Source organism: Tauraco erythrolophus, chromosome 15, assembly GCF_009769465.1.
Source record: "Tauraco erythrolophus isolate bTauEry1 chromosome 15, bTauEry1.pri, whole genome shotgun sequence".
Lineage (NCBI taxonomy): Eukaryota > Metazoa > Chordata > Aves > Musophagiformes > Musophagidae > Tauraco > Tauraco erythrolophus.
The window spans coordinates 3,630,959-3,654,384 of NC_141479.1; the positions used below are offsets into that span (position 1 = coordinate 3,630,959).

General features: G+C 38.4%; 1 protein-coding gene across 3 annotated transcripts in view; it reads left to right on the forward strand.

The window, feature by feature from the left end:
* ESRP2 (epithelial splicing regulatory protein 2) overlaps window positions 1-23,209 on the forward strand; it is a 44,084-nt gene extending 20,875 nt beyond the window's left edge. Inside the window, exons 4-15 of one of the 3 annotated variants that reach the window (XM_086620930.1) lie at window positions 742-856; window positions 1,624-1,722; window positions 1,839-1,893; window positions 2,717-2,827; window positions 3,655-3,787; window positions 3,991-4,033; window positions 4,554-4,855; window positions 6,962-7,183; window positions 8,496-8,694; window positions 9,919-10,111; window positions 11,139-11,316; window positions 23,051-23,209. In XM_086620930.1, coding sequence (XP_086477056.1) covers window positions 742-856; window positions 1,624-1,722; window positions 1,839-1,893; window positions 2,717-2,827; window positions 3,655-3,787; window positions 3,991-4,033; window positions 4,554-4,855; window positions 6,962-7,183; window positions 8,496-8,694; window positions 9,919-10,111; window positions 11,139-11,316; window positions 23,051-23,209 — 1,809 coding nt within the window. Of the gene's footprint in view, window positions 1-741; window positions 857-1,623; window positions 1,723-1,838; window positions 1,894-2,716; window positions 2,828-3,654; window positions 3,788-3,990; window positions 4,034-4,553; window positions 4,856-6,961; window positions 7,184-8,495; window positions 8,695-9,918; window positions 10,112-11,138; window positions 11,317-20,206; window positions 20,297-23,050 lie in introns of those variants that run through there. The other 2 variants (XM_086620931.1, XM_086620932.1) reach the window with 2 other exon arrangements.
* The last annotated feature ends 217 nt before the right edge of the window (window positions 23,210-23,426 follow it).

The following is a 23,426-nucleotide window of genomic DNA, read 5'->3' on the forward strand; positions in this document are numbered from 1 at the left end:
CACATTAAATGTTAGTAAGCCTCAGAGCTTAGTTCTTATTATTGCTGCCATACTGAGAAGCGTTACCTTGTGGCTTTTCGTAATTCTTTATTTACAAAGGTGAGTGCTGTTTGATTAGACCAAAGTCAAACTTTTATATAGTAAAACAGTTGGAAAATGTGAGAGAGAAAACAGTGTATTAGGCCAGAATTATTTGTTTTATTCCTTGAAAAAATAAGCTGATATCTGGGTAAAGGGCTGCTTAAACGATTGTTTAATAATGTTATACAATTGAAATTCTTATCCAATACACAACAGTAATAAATACATGTATTTGAGTTGCTGGAGGATATTTTATACACTGTAACGATATTTATTTAGACTTTGTTATCGTATTTTGGTACAATATTGCTTTTCAGTGTAGCCACAAGAGACAATACAGTATCTTAAATGGGAGTATTTATAAAACAGTAAAACTTAGAAATTTTTTTTTCCTTCCCCAGCTGTTCTCTCTAGCTGTTTTGCACAGGTCTGCCTCTCAGAAGCTGTTTGGCTTTGCTCCTCTAGAGATCTAATTCTGTAAGGCTATGGAATTTGAACTGTGTTACAAAGGAACTAAACTGGTCTATCATAGACAAGCCGATGACATGCAACTATGTGATTTTTTTTTTTTTTTTGAGACTGCCTCATTCAGTCCAAAAATATTAATTGGAATTTAAAGGAATGGTGTGTACAAAAAAAAACTTTTTGCCTTCCTTGTAGAACTTCCTGCTGTCAGACTGCTTCTATTCCTTTTATGATCTGCGCAAAGAATTTCACACTTGCTACCCTAGTTCAGCCGCCGTGAAAGATCAGACTATCAAGACCATGGCAGAATGTATCCTTTTGCTGCAGCTTTTACACCAGAATCAGTTATGCTTCTTTAGGTTTTATCTCTATAATGGTGACAGGCTTTATTTTTCTGAACTAAGACGTGGGTTTTAAAAACTCACAGGTAAAATGGAAGGAATGTTTGCTTAAGCGTGTGTTGGGAGGAACGGCTCTGCTTGTAGTGTGTTGGATTTTTTTCCAATTTGAGTCTAACAATGAATCTAAACCATATTTAGTAAATCCACTGAAGAAAAACGTTGCTTGCATTGATCTTAAATGAAAATCTTACCTATCAGTGGGCCTTTTCAGCACCAGTTGACCTGCAAGCTTCTACTGTTTGCAGATAGTAAAAGTTCTCTTGTATGATCCTGACTGAACTGAGATTAAAACAAAACTAATTAAAAAAACTGGAAAACAATAACAAAAACCCCCCAAAGCCAGCACCCTACATCTACATTTTAGGAGGATTTCTGTGCCCCAGCTTAAAGTGGTTAAAGTTCAGTTGTGTTTGAAGTGATAGGAACTTATTCCGCTTTTTTTTATTTTTAAACTGTTAACACTGAAATGATGCAAGCTATCAATAGTTTTCAGACTGTCGACCATTAAAGTGAATGTTAACTGGTTTATGAGAAGAGTAACAAAAGTCTAATGGTCATGTGTCCCTGCTAAGACCACTGAATTTGATTACCAGTTGTGTGTTAATATCAGGAAAGCCTTACGACTTGTTTAGAAATGATCGTGCAAGTCTGTTATTTTCTATAATCACCTGTTTAGATCTCGACTTAGGGACAGACGAAACAGAGGAGGACTTTGGGGTGTGGCAAGTGAAAACCATGGTGGCTATCATTTTCAGCATGCTTTCTGAAAGTTGTAGTAAGTGACCTATTAATACAGAATGCTGAAATCTTTCTGTAAGAATTGGCAGTGGTACTGTCATTCTTAAGTAATCTCTGACCCTGATTATATTTAAACTTCCTGTTTTGTTGCAGGTCACGTATTTACTGAGCCTGAAACTGTGAAATACAAGTATGAAACAGGTCCTTGGTAAGTGCCCTGGTCACGGTTGTTTACAACCAAAGATGTGTCTTGTCTACAGCAAGGAAAGCTTGTGACTATTTCCCCACGGTCACTGTGAAAGTAAATTGTTTCCTGGGGACAGCAGCAGTCTATTCAGTAGTCTAGTGTAGACAGACTGTAGCTGGTCTCTTGTACTTTAGTCCGTCCTTTTAAAGTCACTGCCAGTTAAATGCTCTTTGTTCTCTGGCTTCTGTTTTGCATGGCAGCCGGGCTGACTTATCTTACCCAGTGATGAAGAAATATTTGTGAACTTTCCCTAAGTCAACAGGGGTAATGGCTAGTGCACCCTATAGGCAGCTGAACTACGTGGTGCTTCTGAAGGGTGGTTTAATATGCTGTATTTCCTGTGGGATTTAGGAAGAGAAGCAGCAGCATAGTTCTTTGTTTTCAAATATGTTGCAGTAACGGGAGATCGAAACGTTTTAGGCATAAGTAATATGTATTCGTATTTAGGACTATCTTGTAACCATCTATGTTGGATTGTTAGATCTTTCTAATAAAATTAATCCAGTTCCTTATTCACTTTGAGACAGTCTTCCTGTTATTTTTATTTTAAGGAAGTGCAATGTAGTGACAACACAGTGCATCTTAGGTGTTGTGTATATGAAAAGATTATCTCAGTTATCTTTCCTTTCCTTATTGAAATGAGTAACAAAATTAGAAGAGTCTCAACAGCAAATACGCTCCTGATTTACAAGTTAAAGTAGTTGCAAACTGAAATTTGGTGAGATAGTGGAAAACTTAGATTAAAGCTTAATTTGTATGGTTTTTTTTTTTTCTTTCTGTGCAGTAGTAAATCTGAATCAGTGGACAGTGAGACAGTAATACGAGCCAGAGGTTTGCCATGGCAGTCTTCGGACCAAGATATTGCTCGATTTTTCAAAGGACTCAACATTGCCAAGTAAGATGATAAGAACTTGTCTTGCTTTCTTGCTTTGTCTTTAATAGTAAGTTCTTTCAATATTTACTTAGCACATATCCCCCCACCCTCCCCTAGAGTCCCCGCTTCTACTGTCTCTCCCCACCCTGGCTGGCCTTTTGCCACCCCATCATCATGATAACTGAACAGGCAGCCTTAGGTGTGTAAGAAAGAATTTTGAAGTGTGTGAAGAAGAAAAGAAACTTATCAACTGAAAACCAAGATACATTCATTTATTGCTAGTACTTGAAGGGAGAAACTCCTACTGCATTAATCAAGGCAGAGTCCAAGATATCATAGAAACTTTAATTTCGTGCCAGCTCTTCAATATTCTGCAATACCACCTAAATAGGCCAGATTGAGAAACCTCCAAGTGCTGTTTGAAATAAATTTCCATATGACTAATACGTGTACACCTTTGTGTATATACATATAGAGCGAGTTTAATTTACATGCCTGTCACTTAATATATATTCCAGATTCTCAACACTGAGAAAATGCTTGGGTTTTTTCTCATTTAGAGGTATGAGGAAATTCAAATCTACGTCTCTGAGATGACAGGAAGGGCTTGCAAATTTACGTCTGCATGGAAGCTGTGAACAGCACGAGATCTAAGATCTCACTGAAGTGGATTCTGCAGTATAATTGCGTTACATTAAAAATGAGATTAAATTGTGGAGAGTGGCAATTTCTTTTTCCATCTGTAAACTCCATGTTAAAGTCTGATTTCTCCACTGTTTTTACACAATTGTTTATTAAATGTATTAAAGATTCAAACTAAGTTTATTTTTGTTGGGTTTACCTTCCAGAGGTGGTGTGGCTCTTTGTCTGAATGCTCAAGGAAGAAGAAATGGGGAGGCATTAGTTCGGTTTGTCAGTTCTGAACAGAGAGATCTTGCACTGGAAAGACATAAGCATCACATGGGTAGCAGATACATTGAGGTAAAAAGTAGTGACTTGAAACAAATCTTTGGAGAGCAACCTGAATATTTTAGATTACAGCTTTAAATGAAAACAAACTGCACTTCTGTTTTGCTCAAAGTACCTATATACAATTCTCTTGCGTTCGGAAGAGCACATGTATTTTAGTGTCGAATGTTGTAATTTTCACATGTGTTTTGTTTGTTTTCCTTTTTCTCTTTAAGGTTTACAAAGCAACTGGGGAAGAATTCTTAAAAATTGCAGGAGGTAAGTGATGCTGGAGTTCAGTGTAATTACTTCATAGGACTGTTGCTCTAGTTCAGATTTTTTTTATTTTTTATTTCTTGGTGGAGGACACAAATGGATAATGAAGTAGTTTTTCCTGGTTTGCCTTCCAAGAATACTTGACTGTGTCAAGTTCTGGTTTCACATGGTTGAATTTGAGCTGTGAGCATTTGGACTGTGATGTTCACAGGTGGGTCTTGCTGTTTGGGAGGAAGATGAGCCTTTGCAGTGGAAGCGTCTACGTACCTTGTTCACACTAATCTCATCTTTGTTCCAATTTCATTAAAATATGAAACACTTTCAGGGGAAGGGAGTTTCATTTCAAAATAGATTATTGGGAGTTAGTAGTGTCTCAGGTTTTCTGTAGGTTTGTTGCTAGCTACCTAGCTACCTAACTGCTATATTACTTCTTAATTCTTCGCTGCTCCTGTGTCCTATGGAATTGACTGACCAACAAGACCTTATGTTGTTGGCTAACCATATGTTGTTATCCTTCTACCAGGCACCTCCAATGAAGTGGCCCAGTTCTTATCTAAGGAGAATCAAGTTATTATTCGGATGAGAGGTCTTCCATTCACTGCTACTCAGGAGGATGTCTTGGGGTTCCTGGGGCCAGAGTGCCCAGTCACAGGAGGGAAAGAGGGACTTCTCTTTGTCAAGTACCCAGATGGCAGGCCCACGGGAGATGCATTTGTGTTGTTTTCCTGTGAAGAATATGCACAGAATGCACTTAAAAAGCACAAAGAAATACTTGGAAAACGTTACATTGAACTCTTCAGGAGCACAGCAGCAGAAGTCCAACAGGTAACTATTGGTTGTGAGACTCAAAACTTAGTTAAAACACTACTTCTAGCACTTGCACACAAATATGTTGTAGACAACCATGAAAATCTATTATATTAAAGATGTCAAGTTCCAGAAAGGGCAATATGTGCTTCCTGATTGGCATAGAAAATTGTGCAGCATTGGTGTGGGTTTTTTTATTATTATTTTTTTTACTGCTACTGTAAAACCTAAATGCTTTTTTAACATCTCTCAGACTGTTAAGTAAAAATCACTGGATAATTTTCTTCTACTTAAAGATTGACTGAAATCACAAATAATTTAAAAAATATACTAGATTGATAGTATTGTAGTAATGCGTCTTGAAAATCTGCAGTATTGTCTTTAAATTCTGGTCTCCATGTGCAGAATTTCTAACATTAAATCCAAATCTGGATGCATTGAAAAAAAAAAAAGCTTTTCCTACAACTGCTTTGTTGGAAACTAAGAATTACCAGGATGTATGTGATTTTTAGTGAAGTGAAATTAAATGAAATACTTATTTTCGTAAGAGAATATATTTCACTCTTTTCCCTGTCCTTCACCAATTCCTATTATCACCTTCTTAAACTGCTAAAACCATCTTATTTTGGCACCAGCGACTCAAGCCTGTGAAAACATTGCATATTGCATTTTACTGCCTGACATGAAATATTTCTAGACTGATAATGCCGAAGGGAACTGTTATGAGATTTGATCTGGTCTCTGCATAACCACTTGCACTTAATACAGTTAACTGTTTCAACCGATGTGATGTGAGAAATCCTTTCCATAGAAGTGGTAGGCAAAGGAAAGAATATCCACACTTGTAGACCTGCCATTTACCCTTAGTACTGCGGTATGGAGATTAGAACAGCCAAGAATCTGATATGTATGTTGTGAAGACTAATTGAAATGGCATGCTGAGATTTTTTTTTTTATTATTATTATTATTATCTTCTCCTCAGTTCTGCTTCTCGGAGAGAATGAAGCAAAGTCCTCTAAGGAACAAAACCACTCTGTCACAGTGATCCAGTCTTTGCTCTTGTTTTTGTTAGGGAGACCTGGATAAAACTTGTATAACTCATATTCTATCACTATATCATTACTTCTTCCTCTATGACTGCTGTCTAGGGTGACACCATAATTTTTTGGCTGCTTGAGCAAGAGCTTATTTTTTAGGGAATTACAGGCTGCTTGTTTGAGTAATTACAAGAGGTAAAGCCAGCTCTCGTCTACTTAATGTTAATACAAAATAATTGCAATAATCTATATACAACTGAGGGAGAAGTTTTCTGACCTGAAAGGTACTACAAATAGATTCTTGAAAAAAGGCTTCTGTTGAGACAAACTGCCTGGGCTGAATCATTATTGACAAAACTAAAGCTTTGTAACCTCTTTTTTGCTACCTCTTTCGGAGGAATGTGTTTATTTCTGATAGACATTGTTAGGTACGTTTTTCAGCAGTAGGCCCCTTTGTCATTTGGGAATGAGTCAAGAGAAAATAAAACATTGAGATCAAAGTATCCTATAGTTCTTATTCCCACCCCCCCCCCCCACCCCCCCCCCCCCCCCCCCTTTTTTTTTTCCTTCCAGAAACCCTGTACTTGGAGATGAGCACTCAGGCTAAAATCAATCACCCTCGCTTAAGTGATCAGGTTTTATGAAGGAATTAGAGCTAGTGTTTTTACTTATTAGTTATTTCAGGTCTCAATTCTTTTAAAATGACTGTCATTAATTTACCCTTATATAAGTAAGAACTGTATGTGGCAATACTGATTTATTAGCACAAATATGGCTTTCAAATGTTCCTTTTTGGGATAATCTAAAACTAAATATAATCTGTTTTTAACTTTTTTATAGTAAGATTAGAAAGGTCTGTTATGAAGGTCTAGCAAATTAAATTTGTAAGACTTCCTCTCTCCTTTTCTGAGTTTGAAGCTTTCAAATGCCCAACAGGAAACTATCCGCAATAATTTGGTTTAAGGTCTTTTTTTCTCTGATGTTGGAAGTTGATTTATTTAGTGTGTGAAATAGTGTTGTGAGAATTGATTTGTGCTCAATGAGATGATGTATAAATCTCTATCAATGCGCCTTTTTTGTCAACAGGTACTCAATCGATACATGTCAACACCTCTTATTCCCACTCTCCCAACTCCCATCATTCCTGTTATACCCCCTCCATATACCATTGCCACGGGTAGCATACGTGACTGTGTCCGGCTGAGAGGCCTTCCTTACACTGCTGGCATTGATGACATCCTGGAATTTATGGGAGATGCCACAGCTGATATCAAGCCCCATGGAGTTCACATGGTCCTTAATCAACAGGTAATAGCGTTTGCATGGGAGGGCTAACTTTCCAGTTATTGAACAGGGTTAGAAGTCAGGGTAGCTTATCTGTTCTTGGCTGTGTTTTAGGTCTTCTACAACCTTGTGAAAATACCATATTTTTTTTGCCTGTCTTTTCGTTCCTTCCTTCTCGTTTCTTCTCCGCTTTTACATACACACTTGCTTTTCTGTCTCTATATGTATGTGTAAGACTGGGGAGGATGAAGCTTGTTCTTTTAGTGATAGCTTTATCCTGAGGCTGTCTTAAATAGTCCCTTGTGTTTCAGTCAAGTGCTGCAAACATGCGAGAGAAATGTCAGAAATGTCTCATGTTAGATGGCATATAGCTGTTCTGTCAGCTTCAGGGTTTCTGTTCAGGGGTAGCTGTGTTGTTTGAGTGATATTTGTGGTAAAATCAGATTTTCCTAACTTCTAACTTGATTAGAGACTTCTCAGGCTTTAAAGGGAGTTGATAATTAAAAATCGTGCTTTGGATATATTTTAATGACGTAATCATAGAGATCTTTTGTCCCTGTTGTCTTGTGTTAAAAATGAACTCTAAGGCACAGAAGTATTGAGGTATAAAAGAAAACAAATGAAAGAAATCTACTATATTTGTTTTGCTTTTTTGTTAAGAAAGTTTTTAATATTTTATAAATACAGCAATGTCTGTCAGGTTGCAGAAAATCAGACCTAGAAATCAATTTCTAATGTAGCTATGTAGACTTTACTAAAGCATATCTGGAGCTTATACTGTTGTACTGTTACCTAAAAAGTAGTTACAGAGAAGGCAAAGGCAGACTTTTCCTAGAGCTTCACAACAAAAGAATAAGAGACTGTTAATAAACTGCATCAAGGAAAATTCCAAGTGGGTGACAAGGAGAAAAAAAAAAAAAAATCACAATGAGAAATTAGTTAAGCACCCAAACAGGTTCCCAGAGATGCTGTGGAATCTCCACCTCTGGAGATGCTCGGATTTCAAGTGAAGGTGGCCACAAGTGGCCTGATGCAACTTGAAAATTAGCCCTGCTTTGAACAGTGTTTGGATTAGAGGCCTCCAAACTTTGTTTCCGTGCTGAATTATTCTCTCTGCAGAAGACGGAAGTAGTGTTGTGTTAACTGGGTGCTGGTTACATGAGTCTTGCCTTTCTGCTCCTTAAAATAATTGTTGAGTTACTAGTCATTGGTGCTAGATGGGGAAGAACAGTGCAGACGTTCAGCAGACGTGTTTTATCTTGGTACTTTCTGCGTTTCTTGTGCTCTGGGTGTTCTAACAACAGATTGACTTGTGATTATTTCCTCCCTCCCTTAGGGACGACCATCAGGTGATGCTTTTATCCAAATGAAATCTGCTGACAAAGCCTTTATGGTGGCTCAAAAATGTCACAAAAAAATGATGAAGGACCGTTATGTGGAAGTATTCCAGTGTTCAGGAGAGGAGATGAACTTTGTTTTAATGGGTGGCACTTTAAATCGTAGTGGCTTATCCCCACCGCCATGTAAGTTACCATGTAAGTCTCCAATTCTTCTGCTCTCTGCTGCTAAAGGCTGACATGTGGTAGGTGCTGAAGCTTTGTGGCCTTTCGCCTTTTGACTTGGGTTTTGCCATGATTAATAATCATCCATCTGTATATATGCTGAGATTGGAATTGTTCCCTTTGGGCAATAATGGGACTGATCAGAGGCATTTTTATTGTGTTTTCGGTGGTGAGTAGAGGGCAGCAAGGCCTTGCCAGTGAAATTGCTGCACACTTTGCTTTTTATGGGTGTACTGTTCTTCTGAGCTCTGCGGTAGACTTGCCTGTAGTGAAACCTACTTGGAATTAGAGGGATTTTTAAAAGGGGGAGAAATTCTGTATTCCAGCTGCCAATGAGTGCTCTTGCTATCTTGCCTTAGAGCATTGAGAAGGTACTCTATGGGCTTATTTTTGAAGGAAAACACCCACTGGTGTTTTCACCACTCTAACAGACCATAGAGTGGTGAAGTTGGATGGATTTTTATTTTTTTATTTTATTTAAGATTCCAGTGAACCTTATTGTGGAACTATAATGGAACTTTACCATTCTAATTAGTCTCACTACCAAATCACAAAGCAGATACTGATGTGTATTTGCAAAATAGTAAAAAGCTGCCAAACATAGCATATAAAAACAATTTGACTGCTCACCAAGCCAAGCTTAATGTTCCTATACGAATCGGGTATTTCTTCATCAAAATGTATCAGACTAGTATCTAGTGGGGTATTCTTTTTTCCATTTGTTGTATCCTAAAAATACTTTTTGAAGTTGCAGGAGGCTTACACATGAAGACTCACGGTCAGCAGTTGTGGATGCCCATGTCTAGCTAATAATATGGTACTTTTGTCCCACAGAGTACAACTTCTGTTAGAAAGAACAGAGGGTGTGTTGGTGTGCACGCCTGCTTTCTCTATGCACATGGCTTTATGCTTTCTTTCAATACCTCTGAAGTTCCCTACTTTCCATTTACATATGGACAAGGCTGCTCAGCTCTAGGAGTTGTGAACTCCTAGGAATTGCTCGTTTCAAATGCCCCAATTTTCATTCATGGTGATGTAGCAGGGGTCTCCAGGGGAGAGGCTAGAGAGCAGTCTTTGCACAAGCATTCATTAATCATGCTCAGACGGTATTAATCACATTGGGATGAATAATTCCTTTCCTATAGCAGAGATCTCTGTTCTGATTGTTTTTGTTGCTGTATCCTGATTTGTTTTTAGGTCTTTCTCCGCCAGCTTATGCTGCTTTCCAGACAGCGGCTGTGATCCCAGCAGAGGCAGCGCTTTACCAGCCCCAAGCCCTCTTGCCAACCACCAGGACACCCCAGGCCTCTGCGGCTGCCCCCCCAACTGTTACCTACTATCCAGCTCAGGCTGCTCAGCTTTATATGAATTACACAGCTTACTATCCCAGGTAACCCCTAGAATTAGCTGCTTCTCTTGACATTTCATCTCAGTGGAGCAGGCAACTGTGTGGTCACCTGTGAACAGCTCTGAAATTTGTACTTCTAGTGTAGATAATCCTGAGAACTTGGTGTTTATTAGTAGAGGCAGTAGCCATTTTAACTGATTCTCTGTGGCCTTGTAATGAAGTTCAGCTTTTCTGTAGGTTCTGTTTGAATCTCATGATAATGTTGGTCTAATATTTAACAGTGGTTTTGGCACTGGGGCAATGTCATCAAGGCGGTTCTATTTCTTGGGCAAACGAGAAGTTGTGTCAATACGTGCCTCTACCCTCATCCCTTAGTTTGTTCTTGTACTTAAAATACTGTTTCCATATGAAATACTCATCATAGGCGTGTACCAGGTTTGATTTCTTATATCAGTGAGACCCAAGAACACTTTACATATGTAAGCAAAGCAGAAGATCTCCACTTTTTCCCTTCCCACAGATGGTATCAACATGGCTCACTGAAGTCTGGTACTTGGGTCCATGGGGAAATAACTGGTTCATTGGTAGTTGCTAGCCATGTGACACTTACTAGCCTGAGTATCTGGTAAATTGCTAGACAGACCCTTACCAGAGATGCTACTTTACGCACTGATTTGTGGCTCAGAAGTACCAGATTTGGGCCCTTGCTTGCTTTTCATACTATGGTTCCTCTCTCCAGCCCTTTTTTACTTTATGGTTTTATTAACAATCTTAAAACAAGTTTGCAGATACTATTTTTCTCCTCCCCTGTGAAATAACAAATGTCACTCTCTGTCTTCAACTACAAATGTTAACTATTTTCCTTTCCCTCCCTTCTCTAAAAATAAATTGTCAGATGCTGAAGAGAAATGAAGAAAGTCCACAAAGCAGTCCACATTAGGGCTGCTTGGTTTTCTGTGGGTTTTGGGCTTATTCTCAAATTTAAATATTCAGTTTCATCTTTGCCTATTCTGAGTACTAAAATTAGTTTTTGGTTTTCGTAACAACTTTGCCTTTCTTTCTCTTTCAGTCCTCCAGTATCCCCTACCACAGTGGGGTATATTGCAGCTCCTCCAGGAGCTGTAGCCGCTGCTGCCACTGCCACCCACACTCCGATTCTGCCCCAGCCTGGAGCATTAGTCCGTATGCAGGGCTTGCCATATAACACAGGAATGAAGGAGATACTCAGTTTCTTCCAGGGGTACCAGGTTAGTATGCAGTCCCTCTCCTTAACATTGTATTTGGACTTCTGAGTAATGATCAGAGGGGATCAAACTGAGCAAGTGAGTGCTTTTGGAAACTGCTGAAGGGGTGTGCAAGCTCGATGGTGTGTGTTTAACTGGCAGACCAAAGTGTAATATACCATAAGCATATTCCTGATTTGAAAGCAGTGATCTAGTGTCTAGGGTTAGGGTTTGAGTTTGGAGAGGGAGAAAGCGCAGAGCCTCAGTGTAAGTGGGACAGCAAAGGGGCTGCCAGAGGAAGGTGAAGGCTGCTAAAAGCTTTCAGTCCTGGCCACTTTTTGGTGGGAGCCCTAGGTAGGGTCAGTGTTTGACCTTCAAGACTTAAGTGTTTAAGTCTGCTGAGAGCAGACCTCTAGTACAAAAGGCTGTGACCTAGGTGTGGTGACTTGCTTGCAAAAGGAGAGAGACAGACACCTCCGTCAGATGCTCTTTCAAGGACTAATTATTTTGGTTACAGGCAGGAACATTTTCCATTAAAACTGCATTACATTACAACCTAAAGGAAAACTATATTTTCCAAAACATTTAATACTGATAGCAAACATTCTACATGCTATGGGTAACTTCAGTCAGTATGTGCTGCTTCAATGCTCTATCAGAGAGCAAACACATAGAAACTTCTTTTCTTGAGGAACGTTAGGAAAAAAAGAAAAAGCACTATGTACAAACATTTTTTTCCAGCAGCACTTATTTGAATTCGTGGAATGGGTCCTTCCATGTCTTCTGCCTTTCATCTCAGAGGATATTTTATCTATATCCATGTTTTGTCATCATATATTTGCTAAAAGGAAAAATAATTGAATATGGTATATTCTGGTGAGTATTTAACTTCTGTTGATAACAGCACTCACACAAATACCAAATCTGACCTTTTGGTACTACTCAGAAGCCCTGACTTAAAATCCTCTTGGCGGATCTCAAACTACTTTTCAAGTGATATGTGTGAAAAGAAGACAATTTTTGCGTGTTTGTCCTTCAAAATTCTTTAAGTTGGATAACAGTGGTATTGCTAAATGGTAAGATGCAGATGGATTCTTTTTCATGCATAGCAGCAGTTAATATGAAACATTCAGGCATGGTATGTTTTCCTTTTTTTTTTTTTTTTTTAACTTTAAGATTCTAAAAGGACAATAGACCTTTTATTTGCAGAGCCAGATGTCTGCTATGTAAATGAATGTAGACTGAGATCAGATGCTTAAACACATATTTTCCAAGTTTTGAGTATTTGGAAGATACTCTACCTGTTGTGGCTTCTTTTCAAATGTTACATTTATGTTTGAAAGTAGTTTTGCATACTTGGTTTCTCAGTGGAAAAATTTGAAGGTTAGCTTATAAGAAGTGTGATGAATTTTGACAAACATTAAGAAGAAACTAAATGTTATTGTATTCTTGGGTTTTTTCTTCAAGAGATATTTCCAGAGTTCAAACCAAATCCAATTATTTGTGGCTTTGATGATTTCCAGACAAACAGTAGTAATCATTCATCTGTTGCTTAGCCATTGATATTTTACCTTTTTTTTTTTTTTTCTCCTCAACTGATTGGGGTTTTTGGTGGATGGATGGTGGGTGTATTAAAACCTTAAGTGAGGAAGCCTATTTTCTAATTTGAAATTCAGCTAGAAGTGTAAGTGCACCACTGAAAAATGGGACCTGAACCTATCTGTGCATGGAACAGGCCAGTGACAATGTGTAGTAGCTCTGTCTTCCACTAAATCTTCAGTTTAGTGAATCTGGACTTTGGGTCTGGTGCTGAATTTGCCCTTTTCCTTGTTTCTGCATTTGGAGAGCAGTTCATAGTGTTTGTGTTGCACAATTAAATGTTTCAAATGAATAGAAATTTTGCCACAAGTTGAAAACTATATTCTTCTGCTGCAACCTCCTGTCATCATGAGTTACTGTTATTAAATTGGTCACCTCTTTGATTTCTTTAGAAGATGTTGTCCAAATGAGATCGGGTTCAGTATCTTATAAAGGAGCCAAGGAATTATTTTGAGTTGTTCTTGGAATCCCGCATGTGGTAATGCTAGTTTTATACTCACTCATTCCTTTAGGGGAAAAAAGAGGTGGTGACTTACTGTATTGGGACAATTCTATGTCTCTGGAGCAATAACTAATCTTTTTTTTTCTTTTTTTTCCCTCCCCTTTCCTCTGTCCTCATTATTTTTTTCCTTTTCTGCTGCTGCCCAAGGATTTATTGCACGATGCTTCTGCTCGTTTATAAAGTGAGCCCCTAATAATTGTCAGTGGTTTGGGCATGGGTTTAATCTCTGTATAACTAATTGTTGTTGGTATTCGATGGGCTTCAGTGTTGGTATTCTGGGAACCAGATCGGAGATGCTGAGATTGAAGGGTGATTTTTGTCTTTGTATGTCCTTGTCTGAAAGGAACAGGTTTTAAGTTAAGTTTTTGCTTCATTCTCTTCTGTTTTCTTCCTTCAGTCTTCATGGGCTCTGTATATTGCATGTGTGCACATGTTGCTACTTAAGTGAAAGCATCTTTCATACCAGACCTGCCTCTTAAGAGATAGATTTTGTTTATCATGGACTTCAACAAGCTGGTCTCAACATCAGTACATGCTTCTGATAATAAATAATGTAAAAATCTGCAGATCAGCATTTTAATTTTCATTTAATTTTATCAGCACTAGCCTCTTGTTTAGTGGTTCAGCAGCTTGATTTCTTTTTGTAGTTCTGTCTTCTTGTTTTTGTTATTGAAAATTCCTTTCAGCTTGCATGTGTTTAATGTATCTTGCATTAAACAATCTTGAAAAACCTGTGGAGAATTTTAATAGCAAATCTTGGAGATGGTAATTTTCCCCATCACCTTTCTGTATAATATTCGAAAGAACTAATTAGTTTAGTTGCTCTTTAGTTTTACTGTAATGCAACAGGGCCATTGATTTGACTCCAGTCATAGACTGGGTACATAGCTAAAGGATACTTAAAACAACAACAACAAAACCCCAAACCACCACTACAAAAAACCCCGCCACACCATTCATATGGGACAATGGGATGTCACTAGTTGCTCTGACAGGTGCTCGGCAGATGATGCTGGTCTTTGGGCATTATGTTGAAATAAGGAATCTGTGGATGTTTACAGGAAACGTCCCTTATAATTTGAAAACTACATGATTGCAAAGAGACCCTTGGAGGATTAAGAATAATAATTCATATTTTGGATCCTATGGGAAAAAGTTTGAGGAAGAAGCAGTGCAAAACCAGTAATCACATGTAACAGACTTCTCAGTATTACTTTAGGCCATAACTCTGCACAGTTGAGGAAGCAGAGAGAGAAATCAAGTAAATAAGGAAGGAACAGGTGTAGTAGTTGGGTGATGGATTTACGTGAAGCTGTTTGTACATATCAGAACAAAATTTTTCACTGAAAAGTATTTTTCCCTATTTACTGCTAAATCATCTGTGGATTTTACTCTTTAGCCAGTAAATGAATCAACGAGAAATATTTCTAGTCTCCAAATAATGACTTTTTTTCTTCTTATGAGAGTGCAGGTTTATTGCTAACATTCTGACAAGAGCTCTTAGGTTTATGTCGATGCAATTTAACTGCGCCTGTGGTCTTTGCTGACCAAAAGCTAGTTCACAACTGTCATCTTAGCTGGGATTCAGTACCCATTTAGTCGTTGTTGCCCAGTTTCTTGGAGGTTGGCATGAATATAAAGTGAACTCATGTCTGCTCGAAAAAGACCATGTGGATTAGTTCTTAGAAAGCAGACTCGCCATTTAGGTAAGTTGTGTAAGTGTATAGTAGTATGTCTCATTCAGAGCTAGTGAAAAAATTAACTAGGAGAAGACTAAAATTTAGGGGCCACGGTCACCATCTGAGCTTTGTTTAAAGCCTCCTGAATTTGCTGAAAAAGGCTAGGATGAAAATGTAGAGACTTCTTTGTGTACATGTTTTTATGTAAGAGAAGCTTAAAATAAATACTATTCTTTAAACCTCTGCTGGGCTTAGGTGCCTTTTATCTGCAGCTAAAAAGAGCTTTTGCAGTATATTAACCCTCCAAGTCTTCAGAGACCCAGAATTCAAGCCTTATTCTTGCAGGGGGAGGAGGGTGGCTTATGCTTAAGACAGGAATAAGGAAATGAAGGGAAGTGGATGGATGGCTAAATTCCAAGGGCATTAACAACATTTCTGTCTTGTATCAAGACAGCGGGCTTCATTGTTACTGACTTTTTAGGGATTAGGTTTTTTTCCCTGAAATGCATGCTTGAACAAAGAAGTATTCTCTATTTCCTGCGGGTTTCTTTTGAAATCTGATGCTTCGTAGTCTGACAGGGATACCCCATCGTCTGTGTGCCAATTCTTGGCATAGCACCTTCTGACTAGAGAAAGGATAGAGAATGTGGTAGAGGAAGAATTCCCACTCACTGGTGTTTGAAATCAGCTGGCAATATAGACATTATATGCTCACCCCATGGACTCAGAATATAGTATGCTGTTTGTTTTGCTTTATTCCTAAATTCATCTTCCACCTGCAAACACTGTCTGGGTGGAGAAAGCACCTGTGAAACTGAGTCTAGTAAATTAGTGGTTACTGTTTCTGTCTGTTGCCTCCCATGCTTGAAGCAAGAGACTAAAGTGGCACCATCTTCAAGCTGAGCTATATTTTTGGGAAGAGGCATTACATATTTCACTATCTGTTCCACAAAACATTCAGGTGGTATCTGTTCCACAGAGCATGCAAGTGGTTGTCGGTGCTTGTATCAGCACTCTTAAGGTACAATTGATATACTTTTTGGCAAGGCCAATTTGGGGTATTTCTCCTGACTCTTGTGCCAAAGGTTGCAGTTATGTAGTCATCAAATCACATTCTATGTTCCACACTTACTATAGCTAGACTTTTTTTTCAAATTCTGAGAGCTGGATTTCTTCCTGTTGGGAACTGTTCCTTGATAGAGTTATTTTTATCCTTTATTTCCCCTTGTTTTTTTCCCAGGTGGGCATGGGAATGCTTCGTAATTTTAATTTTGGTTTTAGCAATGGAGTTTTTTTTTCCCCTAGATTGATTTGCATATCTGACTGATCTTTGAATGTCCGCTATAGAAACTGCAAAAATGAAGTGGAAATCAATGTCTCACTGGTTAGTGACCTCATTACATCTGTGCGCAGTCTGTGAGGGGACAAGGACAGTCCTATAATTCCCCTCAACATAGCAGGTATTTCTGAAAGAAATAAACTGGCTTGAAGAAAAAGAATACACGTAGGAGAGTGTAGTACACTACCTCTAGTCTGTCTCTGACTTCTGTCATCTTAAAAAGGTTTGCACTGCCCTAAGCATAGCAGATAGGCACTCTGGGAGATGCTACGTTACTGTAGGTAATTGTTGGTCAGAAATGATCATCTCCTTTAGGAGAGAGGAGTTGGTGTTATTTAATATACATTTGTCACTTATTATTATTATCATGTAGTCTTGTAATATGATATTTAATGTTATAATAAGTGTTATTTAATATACGTGAGTTGAAATATCTCTGCCATTTCAAATGTTAGTACCTAGAAAGGTATTTACCTTATAGCTTGTAAAGTAAAGTGCTGATTCTATAAAGAAGCAACACGTCCTTCAGGAAACATCATTTTAATGTTATTAACAGACATGTCTTAAGCTATAAAAGTCCCTACTGTCACAGGGGATATAACAACAAGAAGAATGTAGGGAACAGGTAACACCACTCTTTGCTCTTCAGTGCGATCTCTGTTCCAACCAGATATGGGGTTTTTGTTCAGTATATATATATGCATATTCTTCCTGCCATCTTGCAGCCTGCTGTAGAGCTAATCGTTCACCCCAGAATCTTATGTTGTAACCACTTGCAAAGGTTCTGGTTTGCTTCCTTCTCCTAGGTTAGGTTCTAAATGCAAACCTTATCCCATACCTCATTTCCATATTTAGCTTCCATCTTTCTTGATCCTTGATTCTCGCTCCCACCTCTGATTGCTTGAAGAAGTCAGTATAGCACCAGAGTGCATGCTGAGAACTGTATCTTGACATCCTTAACGTCTGAGGCTGACTTTTCTAATGGACCTCTTCAACTAACAATGGTATTCTCTGCGGTCTTCCTTACTAGGCTAAGCTGACTTCGTGATGGCTGCTTCAAGGGGAAAAGAGAAATGGCTTTATTGTCTGAATTTATTTCTGCATTCTCCTTCAGTCATTCTAGGAAATAGATCTCCCCTGTTCCTCATGTGTGAGCATGCGAGAGTATCCAATTTCATACGATGAGGTGAAGGAGAACTTTGATAGAGATTGTGTTTCATAGATTAAGTAATGGCTTAAAAAGCAAGATTTCGCTACTGCATCATTCCAGTAAACCACTATATTTTAATGCTACTGTTGACATACTTGGAGTAAGCAGAAGCCCCTGGGTGAGGAAGAATCACAGGGTCTTTTAGGCTGGCAGGGAAGTTCAGCCCCCCAAGAGCTGTGAGCTCAAAGGGAGGTGGGGACAAGGCAGCAGCTCTCAGGAAGGAGGCTGTGTTTCGGTTCAGAGAAGCAAGGAAGGTGGGAATGAAATGATAGCAGGGTAAGAGGAGGGCAGTGGAGGCACTAACAGTGAGGTCTGCTTTTAATTTTATTTCACTTAAATTTAAGGGGAACTGTTGCAGTATTTGGTAACTTCTTACTGGTTACTTGCGTGTTAAGGATAGGTATTTGAAAATACAGCACGAGGTTTCATATTATCTCAGTATTGTCATACCGTCTCATGTCCCAATCACATTTACACAGGACACAAATCGCTAGAATCTAGCTCAGGGAACTTGCAACTGGTTATACTGGGGGGTTAAATCACTAGGTGGTATTTTTTAAATCTAAATGGAAGCAGAATTTGGCCGGCTGCATTGCAGGTGAAGCTAGCAGATTTGTGTTTCCATTGTGAGCAATGAGTTTATACATTTACCCTTGGCTTTACACTGTTTATCCTGCATGGTTGGGTGGTTTTGGTTTGTTCTTATGGGCTTCTGAAATGCAGGCAGACTCAGAAGTATTCATGATCGTGAACTTCCTTGGGCAAGTTAGGTTAGTTTCCATTTCATTCACAGGGAATAAGAATTCCCCTGCTTTATTTCCTAGCTTGGTTTGTAGTACTACTTTTTGAAATATGTAGGTTTGAAGAATTTACTGGGCCACAACTTCTGTTTTAATTAACTGCAGTCTCTCACCTATCTTTCTTGTGATTAGAAGTTGCTCCTGTTGCTAGGTATTTTGATTTTTTTTTTTTTTTTTTAATTTTCTTTTCTTTCTTTCTTTCTTTAGGCCTAGACCTAAGCTCTGACAACTTTGACACTTCTGTGCAGGGTAGTTTTCCAGTTTCATGTTCTCCTCACTGTTTATGCATTTGGAGTGTAACCTCTTAAACACTGTCCCTCAGAAGAGACTATAGACCTTTACCTACTGTACATCTATAGATAATCTAAAGTATGTACTATCTTGAGACATTCCTTCCAAAGAGCAAACTTACGTTTTGTAGATTTGTTTCAAGGGCAGGTCTGGGAACTGATAAATCTAATATTTGCACGGTCTGGTTGCCCTGGCGGAGGCTATCTAGAAAATACTTCTTATATTTGTCTTTTACTTAATGGCATGGGTCTAGATGTGAAGGTGGCTAGAATTCAGTAGTAAAAATTCTGAGAGATTCTTTTTCTTTTATGTTCTCTGGGCTCTTGGTTATTGTTCTCTGTGGAAGGTGTATACTGTGATGGTTGGTTTTTTCCTTTTCAACTTCACTTTGGATGGATACAACATGTCCTGTGTGCCCAAATATAATACCTTTTTCTCCCTAAGCTGGCAGGAGACTTTTTGTATTATAGAAATATCAAAGAAACTCTTCTTCTTGTCACTGAAAGGATGTTCTATGACTTGGGTTATGCTAAACGTTTTGTTTTACGAATTACAGGAGCCACTCCAGTAGTCTTTGTAGCATGTGCAAGTACGCTCAGTCCCTTTCCAGGATATGTAATTTTGGAAAGATTATGAGATAGATACAAAACAATGTTTCATATTCCCCAAGATTTATTTACTGACTATAGATTTCATAATTGTACCTGGCCATCCAATAGTATGCATGATTACTGTTCAGATGCAGGATCTCAATTATTTCTTACGTCTGATCCACATGTGGGGTTTGTGTTTTAATTTATTGTGTGACTGTACTGTACAGTCACTATTTCTATTTTAATATTTTTATACTACAAATCTATCATGATGCCATTATACTGTATAGTTTATTTCTTTTTTCCTATATGGAAATATACTATACTAGTATAAATGCTATGTTTTCTTTTTTAAGTGCATCCATGCCTGAACTGCACTGGTAGTTTGTGTAAGTCAAGTGTTACATGCAGCTGAAGTGTTTATCACTCTACCCCAGAGAAGCTGCAGTTTCCATGACTGCATAAAAGATCAGAATGAGATCCGAACACTTCTTCTAATTCCCCACTTCGGTATGCATGCTGGGAGATGCTCAGCTGTCCCAGTGAGAGTCACTACTGGAAGCATGATTATGCAAACTGAAGAGTTTTGTTACTTGGTGCCGCTGTCTCATGAATAGAAAGAAAAAAAGAGCACTTCATGGTCCAAACTATTTCCCTTCCTTGATAAGGAACAGTTCAAATACACAGTTCAGAATATTCCCCACATGCGTTTACTTTATTTCTACAACTGGTAATTCACTGAATGTATTTTTTAAAAATACTATCTGTCAAATTCACTGTCTCCTGCCAGTTATTATAGCTGATACTCTTAATTATGGTTGCAAATGATCATCTGTGTGGCTTGCTGTACCAGAACTGTTCCTTCTCTTCCTGATTATCATATATCACACTTGTACTGTAGTATGCACCTGATGACTACAATGGCCTTATTCAGCTGAGCGATCAAGCAAGGAGTGTGTTACAAGCACCGAAAGAGTGGGTCTGTTTGTAACTCTTTGTAACTTCTGAAGAAGGTAAGATGCGACTGGCAGAAACTGGGTCTCCAGCGGTGAATGGGAAGGGAAAGAAGGGCTTGGTGACAGAGAGTTTTTGCTTATGGCTTTTCCCCCTTCTTAGCTTGAGTTGGGATCCTCGCTTTAACCTTTTGCTTTTGTCCTATTAAAAAAATCAACTAATGTAAAGGATTAGGCCAATTGTGATCTGTAGTTGATGGGATGGCAGTGGTGGAGGTATTGCGATTGCCTGGTTCTGCTCAGGTGGTGTGTTAAACTTCCAGAAGGGTTTATTAGTAGAAGCTGATTTTTTTTTTTTCTTTCCTTGATATGGCTAGAAAGCGGACACAAATGTATGTGCGAAACGCCCCAAACCTCTGGCTTTATCGCTGTCTAGAGATTAAATTATCTGTTTCTTGATTTCCCTAATGCAATGTGAACTATTACTTTTTTTTTTTTAGGTTTCTTTGGTATAGTGGCTTTCTAATGCAACTAACTAAATTTGCTAATGGTAAATTTTCCTGCATTTTTGGCACTAACACATAATTCTTAAAGAAATTTTGTTGTGACCTGTGTGGAGTTCGTGACTTCCCAATACTATTGTATTCCATTCAAAATGCTAGTGATTAGTTACTATGTTTTTTTCCTCCTTAAAAAGCCACACAAATCTTTCAATACAAAAAATGGCGATCAAATACTGTGCCTTGATAGAAGTACCTTCATAGATAAAGCTATCTTCACATAGTCACCATCAACTCATTTTTTTTCAAATTACTTGTTTTCTCATGATACTGTTAGATCTGCTAAGGAGAAGATGGATTAGAGGCTACATGGTCCTCTAATAATAATAATAATTCTCAGCATTTTCATATTTGTATGGCCTTGGACATCTTTTTGGCTCTCTTGTTTTACCCAGATTAACTGGAAAACCAGATCAGCAATAGGGTTCAACTATGTATTAAATGGAAACAGTCTTTGACTAGAAAATAATTCAAGAAATTCAGCTGCTGTGTCTTAAAATGAAACGGAGGAGTTTTATTTAACCCTTTTAATTATGTTGCTTGCAGAATGTGTAGCCTTCTCTGCTAACTTTCTGTACAACTCTTAGCATGCAAATTTCTAGATCCTTACCCTGCTATTACAGCAAGGCTGCTATTTACTTTTTAAAGCTCTCCTCCATGCTCAGAGGTCTAACTGTGCTCCGTGTGGGTTTTCAGCTGCCTCTCAACTGCATTCAGGACTGATGTGCTAAATGACTTGATCCATATGGATTAACAGCAAAGAGCTGGTTTGAAGCAGACCATCTTTAGCTCCAGTTTGCGGCTCAACCCAAACTGTGTATGACTTTCTCTTTGAGCACAGTGTTATTCTGAAATAAACCAAGATTACTTCCAAACCTGAACTGGGCTTCAGACATGATGTCTTAGTTGTCTTTTTAATTTCTTTCTGCATGCTATTTCTTGACTAACTTTAGTTCTGTGAGAAGAAATTGTATGAAGTCTATACTAACTGTCTTATACATGCTCTTAGTTTCTAAAGTGTGCTGTTGCTTATATCTTAAGAATACTTTTACTGCCTGCTGAATGTTTGGGTGAGTGAAGCTCTGGCATGTACTTGCTTTGTTTTCATATGTTTGAATGTAAAACTAATCAGAAACTGCTGCTGGTGGTAAATGAAAAGTCTTGATATTTCTTGCCGTATATCAGGCACATATAAATTCTACCAAAAGTGGAACTCTTAAATATTTTAACCTTTTATAAAATCATGAGGACTTATGTCACATGAACTTCACTTGAATTGAGTTAATACTCGTAAAACTGGTTGATATTCCAGCATAGACCATATACTTTGCCTGGCACTGATTTCTCAAACAAACTATCTTGTATGCTGAGCTTTCGATCCTTCAACCTTTGATTTTGAAACTTCACTGAGATCCGTTTCTATCCAGCAAATGGGGCTTCTGAACTCAGCTTGGAAGGACTTCCAGCGTGTTCTGAGAAATGGCTGGGGTACCATAGGGCAGACAGAGATGTCTGCTTTAAACTCAGCATTTTGAAACTGCCTTTTAAGAATTCACGAGGGCAACTGCACTCCAAAGTAAATGAACTCCATTAACTAAAGAATCTTATTTGCTACCCTGCTTTTTTCTTAGCCTTGTTAAAATTACAGTAAAGGTTTCTTTAATTCAATTGGACTGCACCAAATTTGACTTTGTTTTACCAAACAATCTTTCTTGCGCTGTATACCTGTGTTAAGTTCAGCTCATGCTCCCAACACAGAACTCTCATACAGCTCTCTGGTTTTTGCTGTTTGTTGGTTTTTTTTTTTTCTTTAAACTTTGCCTGTGAGTATTCACGTGCCTTATAGCCTTTGTCACTTGGCCAGTAGTCCACATAGTACAAGAATTATCCACTGAATGCCTGGACATTCTTGCTTCATTTACCCGTTATTAACACCTAAATCTTTCTTTTCTTGTCAACCTTTAATCTGAATTACTTCTCTAGCAAAGTCTTTGCATGGAATTGCATCTACATCATTCTGTTCAGCACAACAGCAGAATAAGAGCTGCTGCTGTTCTCCAAGACAAGCTTTTAGTCTTCAGTCCCTTCTCCTTCCTTTTCTCGCATCCGGAATCTTTTTGCCACAGACACAGGAGTGCAGTGAACCATATGCACAGCATTAAAAACTGCATTTCCAGGTTTGGTCTTTGGTCTTAATAGTGTTTTTTCTTTTGTCGTCTTGTACCGTTGCAGCTCCATGCAGACTCCATCCTCGTGCTTTACAACTTTAGTGGCCAGCCCAGTGGAGAGGCATTGGTGACTTTTCCGAGCCTGGATCTAGCTAAGAAAGCAGTGGCTGAGAAAAACGGACAGCTCCTGGGAAGCCGCTATGTAGAACTGCACCTGGTCTAACTGAACACTCTTTGGGGATGGGGAAAGAATGTCGCACTAAACACCGTGCCTTTTGCAAAATAAGTCTTCCCTTGCCATCCAGGCAGCAGCAAATGTGCCTTTTCAGCATAATGTGTTGGAACGTAGAGTGGTACATGTCCTGCATTTAATTTGAAAAATGGCATAGCCTATGCCAAAGATAAAGTGAAACCAAAAATGATGCAGTTAATTTAGTTGC